This window comes from Limulus polyphemus, unplaced genomic scaffold (genome assembly GCF_000517525.1).
Source record: "Limulus polyphemus unplaced genomic scaffold, Limulus_polyphemus-2.1.2 Scaffold6566, whole genome shotgun sequence".
Classification (NCBI taxonomy): domain Eukaryota; kingdom Metazoa; phylum Arthropoda; class Merostomata; order Xiphosura; family Limulidae; genus Limulus; species Limulus polyphemus.
In genome coordinates, this window is record NW_013672176.1 from 32,931 (window position 1) to 46,623 (window position 13,693).

General features: G+C 33.3%; 1 protein-coding gene across 1 annotated transcript in view; it reads left to right on the plus strand.

Moving 5' to 3' along the window:
* The window catches only part of LOC106473859 (fibulin-1-like), a gene marked incomplete at its 3' end in the record, with an annotated part of 48,430 nt that overhangs the window by 30,140 nt on the left and 4,597 nt on the right, over positions 1-13,693 (plus strand). The window contains exons 4-6 of the mRNA XM_022402255.1: positions 3,243-3,368; positions 7,234-7,401; positions 12,971-13,120. Of these exons, the coding sequence (XP_022257963.1) occupies positions 3,243-3,368; positions 7,234-7,401; positions 12,971-13,120 (444 nt within the window). The remainder of the gene's footprint in view (positions 1-3,242; positions 3,369-7,233; positions 7,402-12,970; positions 13,121-13,693) is intronic.

Below are 13,693 nucleotides of genomic sequence, written 5' to 3' on the forward strand. Positions count from 1 at the left end.
CAGTCACTTTAAACTTCACTACTTTTATAAACACACGCTATAATTCACAGCGATTAACACATTTTACTTGCGGTGCCCACTACTCTCTTGACTCGAATACCTGTCTCTATACGAATATACTAAAAATAAGAGCATCTAGCAAATGCTGGGTCATTCGTGAGGTTACCCGCTAAGTCACGATCCTTCTAGAAACTCCAACGCGCACACTCCCAGCGTCGTGTGAGTTCCACTGTCGTAACAGTATTCATCATTTATAGAAAGTTGAAATCAAACAATGTTTGTTAAAAAATGTCATATTGTTTAATACCAGCAAAATACAGTAAAATACTCCTAACAACTTTGTTTTCAAACATTGATATTCTTTATTCTTCAAATAACATTAATCTTGTTTTTTTTGTATGCTCTGCCTTTGTTTTTTGCCATTATCCCATTTACCACAAAATACTGTAGCTTTTTGATATCTTTATCATATACTGTAACTAATTTCATGTTATTTTTTTATGAAATTACAGAATTTTTTGTGCTTATTATTTTCAACTTTTAGTTAACTCTGAAGTATTATATTTTTGACTTTCTTTTTTTTTTAATTTTAAGATGGAAAGATATAAATTCTGAAAATTGTTTTCAGTTAGAGCTTCTGATATGAATTATTACATTTTCTTACATTAATTTGATTTTCTTTATTAATCATACAACTGGATTTTGTTGTTCGAGGGTCAGTGTTATTGTTTCTTTGAGAGGAATGTTTCTCATTGTTGTTAACCTAGCATTCAGGTTTTAATAACTAGTCTCAAATTTTTCACTATTACTACATTTGACAGCCTTCCTCCATACAGATGTTTCTGGGGGAGTTCTTCATCATCTGGCCCCTTCTTGGTGTTCCTCTTTCAAGAGGCCAGCCATCATAGAGCTTGGTAATCAATTGTTTCTGAAACTGCCTCCCAGTTTTGGCCTTGTGAGAACTTGGCTCTTACACTTTGTCCATCTGCAGACTCACTTTACAGGAGGAAACACTTGTGTCACATAGGTTTTCTCTAAGGAGCTCTCTTTATCTTTCAGGGCCCACACCTATCTGTATAAACTAAATCCTAAGAGTTTTCACTTGGAGAATGCACATGATGGACCTGCATTTTCACCACTATATGGACATTTGGCATCTTCTAATCCTGTACTGGGAGAAACCATCTGCTATGACCTCCCCTTCCTTCTGGAGTCTGCTCACTTTGGTTTGCTGGCCAGTATCCTAAGTCAATACTGACTCATAGTGATCCATTTGGGAGTCTCTGGCACCTCATTTACTGAGTGAGCTTTACATTCTTAATCATATTTCCAAGATATGGAGCTTTTGATTTCCAAGGCTATATCTCACTTCCTTTCTATGTATGAAGTTGTTTTTTTTGGGGGGGGGGATTCTCACTCCTGTTATGTCCCTTCTTCCTCTGGATGGTTCCTTTTCTATCCTTCTCAGTGTATTCTGTCAGATGAGTGGAAAATACTCTGTGATACACTGTCTTCTCTCATTCAACTGCATCCATCTCTTCACCTCTCACTGTCACGGTCGGTTAGACATTTCCATGTGACTCTGAACATCTATTATCCTCCACCCCACCTGGACTTACCCCTGTAAACAGGTACCTATGTAGCTGGGTTGGGTGCAATTGTATTGAGTGAAGAGTATTCTCTGCTTGAGATTGTGAGATTTATCTGTTCTCTTACCAGATGGTGCTCCCACTAGCTGCCCCATCCCGAGTGGGTGACACATTCCATAAGTTTTCTGTTGTTATATTCTTATAAAGGAACTCATTTTTTAAATTTTGTTACATTATATCAGTCCTTCCACAATCTCCTCAATGTTTGATTCCAGCTACCTGTTCTGTGAAGAGTTAAGTAGCATTTCTAAAGTTAATATTTTCTTTACCTGAAAATGTATTTCAGATAGATACATCTCGACAGAACCAACCCCCCCCCCCACTTCCAGTGTGTGTGTGTGTGTCTGTTTTGACTTTTCAAAAATAAGCTCTTTGTATGCTCAAGGCGTTTAAGGAGAGTACTTCATATGGAGGATGTGTTGCCCTCCTATTAATGGAGGGCTACAGTCTAATGCTAATTACATCATAGACTGGTGCAATACACGTTATTATGTTAGGGATGGGAGTTTTTTTCAAAGGCTTGGCATATGTACAAAAACATTTTGACAATGGCTTGAATTATTAGCTAGCTGTTCTGAGGAGATGTGAGTATCTATCTGAAATACATTTTCAGATAAGGAAACTTATCTTAAGTCATTAATTACAACCCATCTTCAGGCTTGCCACCTTTGTGTAGCCTGTTATGAAAAACATTCATCAACTGCAGTGTATTATCTCCCTTTATTCTGTAGGGAAGCTTCTGTGAGTAATGATAAACAATTAAGTATTCATAAGACCAATAGGCCTAATATTTTTGATAAAAAATGTGTAAACTTCAGATATTTTTTCTTTCCACATTCCTCTTAATTTGTCCATTTAAGATTCCAAATTAGAGGTGTAAAATAGAATTTCAGAAGTGTCTTTTGTCTCCCATTAGTCACTACTCATGAGGCCTTTCATTTAATACCAGAACTTGTTAGTTGGGCTGGAAGATGAGAGACAAAAGTTCTTATGAAATGCTGTTTATACATGCAGAATTAAGATTTGTGATTGCTACTCTGAAGCTATAGCCTTAAACCATTAATATTTGGATTTTCCTTTCCTCCTTTAGAGTAAGCCTGTTTCAATTTAATCATAATTGTTTGACTTAATAATGGTCATTGTTTCCATTAACAAAAATATTAAATAGCTAGTAGCATAGGAGTAATAACACCATAAACTTAAAACCAGTAATTATTGTGGTAAGCTGTACATAACTTGTTAGGCTTATGATTCTTTATGATAAACATGAAATAAACTAAGTTTTATTTAACAGTTTTATTAAGTAGATTATATGCATCACTTATATCTTGTTGTTTCTTTTTCTACTGTTTGCTTCCTCAAACTTATACCTTCTTATAAGTAAGAAATGTGATTTTTTTTTAAATTCTTAGCATATCTTCTGTACATTCCACATTTGAAATTATCTGTTGTCTTCATATTTGTGGAACTATAAATAAATGCTAACTACAAAAATTTGTATGTCAATATTTTAAACAGTCGTTGTATATTTATGAAGTAACTTTTAAATTATGTTATGAAAAAAATTTTGATGACAATTTTAAATTTTTTTAGGAAACAGTGATGACAGATGTGAAACAAATAATCCATGTTCTCAGAAATGTATTGATACTGGTCTTGTTATCCAATGTTCCTGCTATTCAGGATTTGTACTAGCTTCTGATCAAAGAACTTGTGAAGGTATTTATTTTTTATGCCATATATAGTATCTTTAAGATGTTGTTAAGAGGGAACAAGGCTACATTACTGATTACTAAAATGTCTTATTTTCAAAGAATCAGACAATTTGTATTGGAATAAACAAGGTAAATCAACTTTGGCCAGTTTAATTTTTGACAGTTTGTTTTTATAAATTTTGACGTCTTCATAAACTTTCATGTTTAAGTTCAAAACCAGTGTACTAAGGACAGACTTTTGTACAGACAATGGTACAGAGGTATGTCTATGGACTCACAACTCCAGAAACCGGGTTTCAATACCTGTGGTGGGCAGAGCATAGATAGCTCTTCATGTAGCTTTGTGCTTAACTTCAAACAAAACAAAAAAACTTTTTTATATATTTGTTATTATCATTAAGATCTGAAGTGTTAATGTTTGATTGTAATAAACTAACATACAAATTTAAGCAGTATGCTTGCTTATATGTCTTTGTTTAAATATATCTAGCAACCATTCCAAATTGTTGATTAATACATTGTTTACTTAACTGTTTTTATCATAATTTTTTTAATATAATGTCATGAGGATATATTTTGCCAGAAGTGAAGAAAACAATGGCATGTGAAAGTTTCTGAAAGTGGTGATAAGTATTGTTTTGGTTAGTAACCAATCAACTACATTTGAAAAGAAAAACATAGCCATACTCAAAATGTTTTGATACTGTTACGTCTCTGTATGTTTGCTTGTTAATTCTTACAAGATACAAGTCCTTTCTTTATAAAACTTGTTTATTCTTCCCCAATACAACTTTGTAATGTACTTAATTTTCACAGTTACACACACTATAGTTCACAACAATTCACTCACTTTCTATCGCGCTTAGACTTAATTGTCCGTTCCCACAAACTATAGTTCCAATCTCTGTGTCTGCTATCCTCAGTTCCCGCCGACCGTAACCGCTGTCTTTCTTTTTCTCTGCCTGCTTCGTCTCTGCTACGTCTCTGTCTTTGTCTCCACTATTGCTTCGACTCCGTCTGTCTCTCTCACTGTCTAGCGCACTTATATACGATAATACTGCCTGTTCTAGAAACTTCTAAGACTCTCAACACGTGCTACCAGCGTCGTTTGACGCAACGCTGTTGCAACACACTAACGAATATTTGTCACGTGACCCCGCTGTCGTAACACACTAGCGAATCTTTTATAATACTCGTCACGTGACCCCCACTGTCATAACAATACCATATCAAAATGAGCCCTGTAAAATTAAGTAAACTTAATGAAATGACTTTGCTCATAGCAATACCAAAACATACATGGGTTGCCCCTACAACATTAAAAAGAAAGGCAATAAGAAAGTAATAGTGGTCATACAGTACAAGCTATTAACATTCATTGCTAAATGTTGTAGAGGTATATGGAACCAAAAAGAAAAAATGCTTGGTATGTGAGTATGAAAGTTCTTGATTGGATGTTTCTGTGGACTACATCTGCTTTAGACATTTTTGGATATTTTGAGCTGTTAGTGCAGATGCTCATCAGGTTAAATTGATTAAGTTGCACATATGAAATATTGTTGAAACATGTCCATAACTGAGAGCTGAGTGGGTGGAATTTTGGTGTGTATTTAAAAAAAAATACGTGAAAGAACACAAATGGAATACATAATTCTGAAACACAAATGGAATACGTAATTCTGAGTCTCAGGTAAGAGGTATTATGGCATCAGAACTTAACTGAAACTTGAGCTGTGTGGACCCATGGTTAGATGCTTGTTCTATTTGTTATTGAAGAAAGGAGTCCATATTGAATTGAAATCCATGCCTTGATTATAGTTAATGGATGGTTGATGGATTTTGATATAAAAAAAGGCTTGTTAAAGTTTGAGTTGAATATTTGACATTGCTTGCAATTGGTAATATGTCTATTGTTGTAGGTGTGTTCTGCTAGGGTCACCATTTGTACCTTTTCTAAGACAATCAAGAAAGTTGTGGGATAAATTTTGTTTCTGTAGCTTAAGAAATAAGGGATTTAAACATAACAATCAGAAGATTGATTTGTGAGTCTGACATCATAACCATTTTTCCCAGCACTTCTATCTACTTAACCCTACCTTCTTCAATGAAGATACCACTTTCAAACTACAAACCATACTATGCTAATACCGTCATGGCACTACTGAACAATATCTATTTCCAATTCATAGATGTCTTTTTCAAACAAACACATAGTCTACCCAATCCTTAGAGACCTATATATGGAAGATTTGAACCTAAACCCTTAAATTTTGATCCACTAAAACTATGCCTGTGGAGATATATTGATGAAACCTTCAACATTTGCCCTCGTACCCTGAACAAAATACAGAATTTCCTTTAATATCTATTTTATTGTATTGATCAAATTATCAATTTGACAAAAATGGTCTCCTTTCTTTTCTAGACATCCTCTTTCATCGACATGACTATTACCTTACTGCATCAATCTACAGGAAAAACACTCATGTTGACAGGTATTTGCACTTCAAGTCTAACCATTCACACTCCATTAAAAGCATCACTAACTGAATTTTTGACTGAACCACCAAAATGTGTAATGACAACCAATTTCAAAGAGAAAAAGAACAACTTTATAGAACTTTCCAAACAAATGATTGTCCCTACTGATTCATTCATTTCCAAACTAAAAACTACCTCTTGTGATCCTCAGATGAAAGAGCTCTAACTACCATTATTCTTCCATTCATTCTAAAACTTAGTTTCAAACTCAAAAGGATGCGCAAGTAGTTTAATATTCAAGTGTCATTCAAACCTAACAAAACCTTAAGAGATATGTGTATCAAAATTAAAAACAAAGTGAAGACAAACAAACATTATCTACATGCAGTGAAATCTATATGGAGAAACCAGCAGATCAATTAAAACAAAAAATAAAGGAACATCAAAATGCCACTTGACTTATCCATCTAGAAAAATTGGCCCTAGCATAATACTACAACAACAACCAAACATTATTAAATGGAACCAACAGTGAATACTTGGTTCCTCACAATATTGGAAAACTAACAAACTTAAAAATAGCCTTTTACATCAAAATTCATTATGCATTCTTGAATCACATTGTTTCCTCTGCAATGAACAGAACAAACATTAAGTTTTGTGTCCACATAGCTTAAGCTCCTGTTGAGTTTTGATGACATCATGCCTCTTACGCAAGACTCAGAATTCTCTACTTCATTTGTGTATTCCACATTTCAATCCTTTTTTTTTGTACATTTCTGGACCTCACTCACCAATTGTTGTTATGGCAGCATTTCAACAGCATTTCACTTACATAACCAATTGGACTTAAGGCAAATTCAATCCACAGAAGTCTGTAATCGAGTACAGTCTTCTCTTCCTAAACACACTTTTTAACAAATATCAAGATTGTTATATTTGAATTAAAAAAAAGCCTTTTCATTACATTAATATGTCCAGCAGTGTTGGACTGGCTTAGTAAATCAAGTTCATTGGCGATTGATTGGGAATATGAATGTCCTGGCACTGAGTCAGTTCTTTTGGGAAAGACTGATAAATATTTTATTTAAATTACAAAGAATGCTTAGTGAACTATTCATGGTCCTGTGCATGGAAATTATAAATTATGATGTAGCAGCATCCATCAGCCACAAACTAGTCAAAGATACTTGCCTTTTAAGAAATCACCTGATCTCCTAATGGGCCAGTCTGCCTGAAATGCTAAACATTACTAGGTTCTGTATAATAATCCAGCATTAAATAATAGCTTTACTAAATTTCCACTGCATTAAAAGTTTTTGTTGATTTTAATTCTGAAAGATTAAAAATTATTACAATAAGTTTTATTTTTATATTAAATTTTTTAGATATAAATGAATGTTTATTGGGAACCCACGCATGTAATGCCCTTACTGAAACGTGCCATAACACTATTGGTAGCTTTCAATGCTTCAGAAAGGGAGAAGAGAGCCAACTTCTAGATGATGATTGTCAGTTAGGCTACTATAAAAATCTGCAGACTGGAGAGTGTAATGGTGAGTTAGTTTTTGGTTTCAAATAGTATATTAAACTTTATTGAAACGAATTTCTTTGAATTCCTATAAATTATATGTCAATTTCTATTATCTGTAAACTAACTGTTGTAGAACCCACTTCTATGAATACAGTAAGTTCCCATATAATTTTAATAAATTTAATTGCATGTTCATTATGAAGTTACTGTCATTTCAGATTCTGCAGAATGAAATGTTATCAAACAGTAGAAGTATTTACAAATACGTACATTAGAAAACCATAACCCATTTTAGATTACAGTTAAGATCATCTTCTTACTATAATGGATGAAGCATGTATGTCAGTATCTAGGTATGTAACCAAAACTTCTGCACCATCAATTGAATGGCACCACAAACAAAAATCCATATAAAATTTCGCAATTTTGGATATTCAAGATTCAGACAGTTAGAAAAATAACTGTGGTATGTACAACACAATTAGAAATAATAGAACACAATTTTAAATAAAAGTACTCTTCTCAAAACAAGAACATGACTTTTACTATACTGTACGTGAGGGTTTGATTATATCTTTATTGATGTAATTTTTAAATATAGTACTGAGAAACTGGAGTTCTTAAAAAAACTATTTTTTCAATAAATGGTACCACTTTTGACATATAAAAACATTACAGTTTATATCAGTAAAGTTTATGAAAATTTTGATCTCTGTACATTAAATCATTTTGATGCAATGATGTACGTATGGCTAAAGAGCATAATCCAAACACTTTTCCTGTGCAGCACTTCCCAGACAAAAAACCCTTTTTTAGAAAATGTTCACTTTTTCTAAATTTTTTCAAAGAAGTATGAATACTACAATTAGCAATTACTAGCACAAACAGCTGCCTGTAGGGTGGCTTTCTGCTAGTTGTATTAAAAACTGTTAGATCTAAAATTAGATATAACTGTTAAAATCATTGAAATATATTATTTCCAAAATCTGTTTTACTACATGAGTTTAAAATGGCAGAATGCAACCACTGACGTTTTTCTTTACCATTATTCAACAGGCTGTTCTAATTTTGGAAATGAACAACTAGGTGTAACCTACACCTAATGAATAATCATGTTGGCATAATATTTATTAATTTCAAGATGATACCTCACCTTCACAAACAGAATAGGCCGATCGCTTGTGCAGCTGCTTATGAGATTTGCTTGCCATTAGCACTGAGCTAATTCCCACCTAAAAAAACACATTGTTAACATGAACTGTGCTAGTACATGATGACATTATCATGTGACGATAGCCCGCCACCAGTATGGGGCCAACACAACCTCGTTGCACAGTAGGTTCCCCTAAGCACTCATACTTGAAACAACTTCATTCTTTTCCTCTACATTGTCTAGAATAAACCTGTTTCAAAATTGTTAATCAATTACTTGGGAGTTGTGATGGTTTCCTATTGATTTAAATATTATTTTAGTTTCCATGGTTTATCGCTTGTGATTCACATAATCAGCATGATTTTATCTTTTCCTTTTAGTTATAGAAAAAAAAATAAAAATTCATTATGGTGTTTCCCACAGTTATGAATTCTCAAATGATGCTAATTTCTGCTTCATCCAATGATAGTGACAGTGATTTTCATGTGGCACCTATGTCTGTTGTGGCTACTGGGAGGTCTTTGTCTATGGAGGATGTGACAGCCATTGTTCAAACATTTTGTGGGTTCCTTCCTGCACACTGGGTCTCCTCCTCCTGTCCATTCAGGATGTTGATGATTCCCTCACCATGGTTTGCTCCAGACACAGCTTTATCTGTGGTGGAAAATGCTCACCCTTCTAATCCCTTTTTTAACATGATTTTGCAGGTATCTTCTTTTATTTCCCTTTTGTCTTCTGATTCTTCCCATGCTTTATTATATGACATCCATACTCGAGACTGCTTTGTCTTTCCTGCTTCACCTGACATTAGGGTCAATGCATACTCATTTTTTGAAGAACTGCACATCTGTATAATCATGCCTCGTCCTTCTCGCCTACTTGATTATTTTGTCCTGGCTTACATCTATTCTTCATTTCTATTCTTTGATTTCCAGTCTTTGGAATTTCTTTTACCTGGGATAGACCCACTCGCTTCTACCCCCCATTCTAGTGCCCAATTTTCATACCTTAATCTCTTTTTTGCCACCCACCCTCTTGCATTACATCTCATCACTTCACCTTATTTCTGAGACACTTCATAATGTCCAGAGAGGTTTTCTGGAGAGGTTCAGTCTCTTCTTTTTACCACATTGGACCCTACTTCTTTTTCTGCTCTATCCCTTCTTACATGATTCCTCTGCTCTTGGGACAGAACGCTCTCCTAGCTAATGCACATGTACGTCACACTTAACAGTCTTAGGGAGTGTTCCTAATTCACTGGAGACTCAGGCTGAGATGGCCCAGCATCAGAACTCATTATCTGTTACGGTTTCTCATTTTTCTCAACCTCACCATTCTCTTCCTGTTCCTAGGCCTGCTGAACCCATGTTTCCCATTCCAGCATTTTGGCCTTATTCTACTTCCTATCTTCCAAATTCCTGATGTCAGAGTCATTGCCTGTCTTTTCAGTAACTATCCTATACAATAACAATTATTACAAATAGTTACTACAAACAAAGATTTATAAACACAAGTTTCACAAACTTGCAAACAATATAAAATCTTCTTTCTAGTTTGGAACTCCCTTGATATCTTATCGAGGGTTTACGATAAACGAGTTAATTATGAGTTGCTGTAAGTACGATTCGCTGGGAAGCTAGCTAACTTTGTCTCCTTGGCCACACACACTGTTTTCCACCATTGAAGTTGGTAATGTTTTCGTAAAAATACTAATGTCCGATGAGAATCTACTGAAGTTAAACGATTTGTAATGTTAGAAATTTATAAGTAGTCCTGGTCAAATATCTTAAGTTTTCCGATTGACAAAAATCACAGTTATAGCTTTTGAAGTTTATAGCACACTGATTATAGCGAACTACTAATAGACACTCTCTTTGGTACATCATGTTGACTGTATTTATAAGCGTGGGAAAGTTTTCTAGAAAATTCAGATTACATAACAATACTGAGTTATATTTAAACCTTTACATATATAGATATATTGTTGACTCTTACTTTCAAGTATCTTCTACAACTTTAGAGAATAGGCGGGAGTTTTGCAATACATTTCTAACACTATAAGCTAGGCATGTTTTTAAACACAAACTTAATCTAAACAACGTTCATATTAAAATAAATACATAACAAATTTGTTACAATGATAAAGTCATCATGTACAAGTTATTTTATTCTATCTAACTGTACAAGCTCCTGTTATTTTAAACTCACAGCAATTTCAAAGGATAGGTTATATATTGATGGTTTATGTACTTTATGGTAACCATGTGCATTACATGTAATTTGAAGTATTCAGTCAGTCCGTACTGGTTTATGTTATTTTATACTGACATACGTTTCTCAGGACAAATTATTTACAGCTGGTTATACTTATAATTTACAGTAATTGTGCACTGTATGTGAGATTTGCAATATTTTGTATACATCTACAGGTTCCTGTAGTTTTAAAATGACAGGCATATCACAGGACAAATTATGTTCATTGGCATTTCCTTGTATTCTACAGTTGCCATATACAATTCAAAAATAATTCAATATCCTATCTACCTATCCAAGATCTTGTAAATTACCTTTAGGTAAGTTATAGGTAAATAACAGGATTTACAGGCATTCAACAAGCAAAGTTCAGGTGAATCCTTTTCATAAGGGTAGTCATTTTCAGTGATTGATTCACATTCACTATGTCAATCTTGTTAATGGTTTTTTTTTGTTTCTTTTGGAAAATTTACTAAATTATACTTACCATACTATTGGATTGTATTCATAGTTAAAAAAAGGAGTATTAATTGTATTAAGAACATCAGTAAATTAGCACTATTATTATATTTTACTTTATTTTATACATAAATGAATTTTACATATTTTTTGCAGTACTTTAGCTTTACTGGCAGACTAAGCCTGTGAACTTTCTAGCATCATATTCATTGTTGTGTCATTTTACAGTCTTTGAATTGTCCCTATTATTAGTAAAAAAATTAAAACTAATCCTATGATTGTTAGTATTATATCTTTTTTCATGAAATTTGGTCTTTACAGCATATCTGACTAGCTATACCACTATTTCATTACCCATTGTATGACACTTAAGTGAATAATTTTAATAGGTGTTATACTGTGAGAGAGAGAAGTTATTTTAGTTATCCCAGTAACGCAGATTTTTAACTTTCAAGGCTGTCTTTTGGTCATATTCTTTTGTAATAAGTAGCACCCTAGTGGGCTTAATTGTTGGAGTTTCAATTAAAACTAGTTGTTACACCAAATTTATTTATTGGAGGATTTGTCGTGACAAGTGGAGCCACAAGTCGCTAACTCGAGGTAGTTTACAGTTACACTAAAGAAATAGAGTCTCAGGCCGATGGTGAACACTTATAATAACATTCATTAGACATTTAACAACTTCTCAAAAACATAACAAACTTTAAACGTTAGTCACACTGGATTAACTACTTATATACTGGAATTAAACACTTTTTACTTAGATACATTTAATATTTTCTATAGTTCTTAACACTAGCTAATTAAGAGAGAGAGAAATCATACTTACAGTAGAGTTGGATTGTTGGGAGTCTTAGCCACATTTGACATCTTCATTGTTCAGTTTTTCTAGGAACTCTTCACTCCTGGGAGAACTGATTTTCAGTCTCTGGCATGGGTTTTTTAACTAACTTTTCTTGGTATTATCTCGACTCACTAAATAGGACACAGCATCACCCACAAGTAGTCCTGTGTTCCTATTGGATACTTTAGGGGAATTCCCGGGCTAATCCAAAACCATAACCAGAACTCTCAAGTAATTGGTTATAGATAAGTGGTGTTAGCCGGCCACCTATTCACTTGTACTGCTACACCCATGTTCTGTAACCGATATTGCCTCAAAGTGCCGATATTACTCACTAAACCAAACTTTTCCGTAGCTTTCTTAGTTCTAAGGGGTTGAGGTCAGTAATCTATCAACCTGTCACAAGCACTAGTTCACTCATCTTGTTTCTAGGCAACGTTTTTTATGTAACTAGGCTTCTGACCTTGGTTACTAGTTCTCAAGCTTATTTCACAACATAGGCGTCTTCTTGTCACCTCTTTTTTATATATATCCTTGGTTACTTACTTAGATGTAAAGAACTGTTAAAACTTTTAAATTCTGTTTTATACATTTTCAACTGGTAAAAACCTGAAGCAATTGTAAAATGTCCTCAAAAATTTTCTAGTTGCTTCACTTTCTCTAATTTCATTTTAAAACAGTTCATTCTTAACTCACTTTTTCAGTTGATTTTTAACAAAAATCACTAACTCTGGTTATTTCATTAATAAATTTAAAGATAAATATTTTCCTTAAGACTTTGAAAAAACTATAAATTTTTGGTCCAGAATTACAAATTGCAGAGAATATGAAATTTTTATAGGATTAATAGAATGTAACATAATGTTTTGATTTATTTTTTAGACTTGGATGAGTGTACTCTTGGAACTCACAGCTGTATCCATGAGGCAGAAGTGTGTTTAAATACACCTGGTTCTTACACCTGTTCCCAAAATATAGGCTTCCAGTGTCAGCCAGGTTTCAAGCCAGGAAATAGAACTGGAGTTTGCATTGGTAAGAGTTGTCTTAAGACAGTAAACAAAATCATATAACAAAAGTAATTTCATCTATAAGCATGATGAAAACCAAAGAAGATTTGAAGTTTTTTTTTTATTAAAGTTGATCTGGTGATTGTTTTTATATGCTAAAGATTTCCCAGTTTGTATAGTGTTACAGCAGGTATATTATGGTTGAATTTGAAAAAAAATAAAATATATTTTTGTTATTCTGAAACAATTTTTAGTAGTCAGTTTAACCCTTTTACTACAGGTAGATCAAAGTGCATGCGCATGACCTTTTACAGAATAACCTTCAAAATTGAATTACATTACTTTATTATCAGCACATATATAAATAAACTTAGTATCAAGGTGTAGTTAATAAATCAGATTTTGATATATAAGTTTTAAGTTCTTAATTTTATTAGAAAATACTTTTAAAAAATCTTCAATCTCCCCTAGTTGAGAATCCTGACATTTGTTTTCTAGGTTTTCTCTCTTCTCTAATTTATTTACCACCCCTCTCTGAAGTACAGAACTTAATGTAAATTACTCATTATAATATATATATATATATATATATATATAG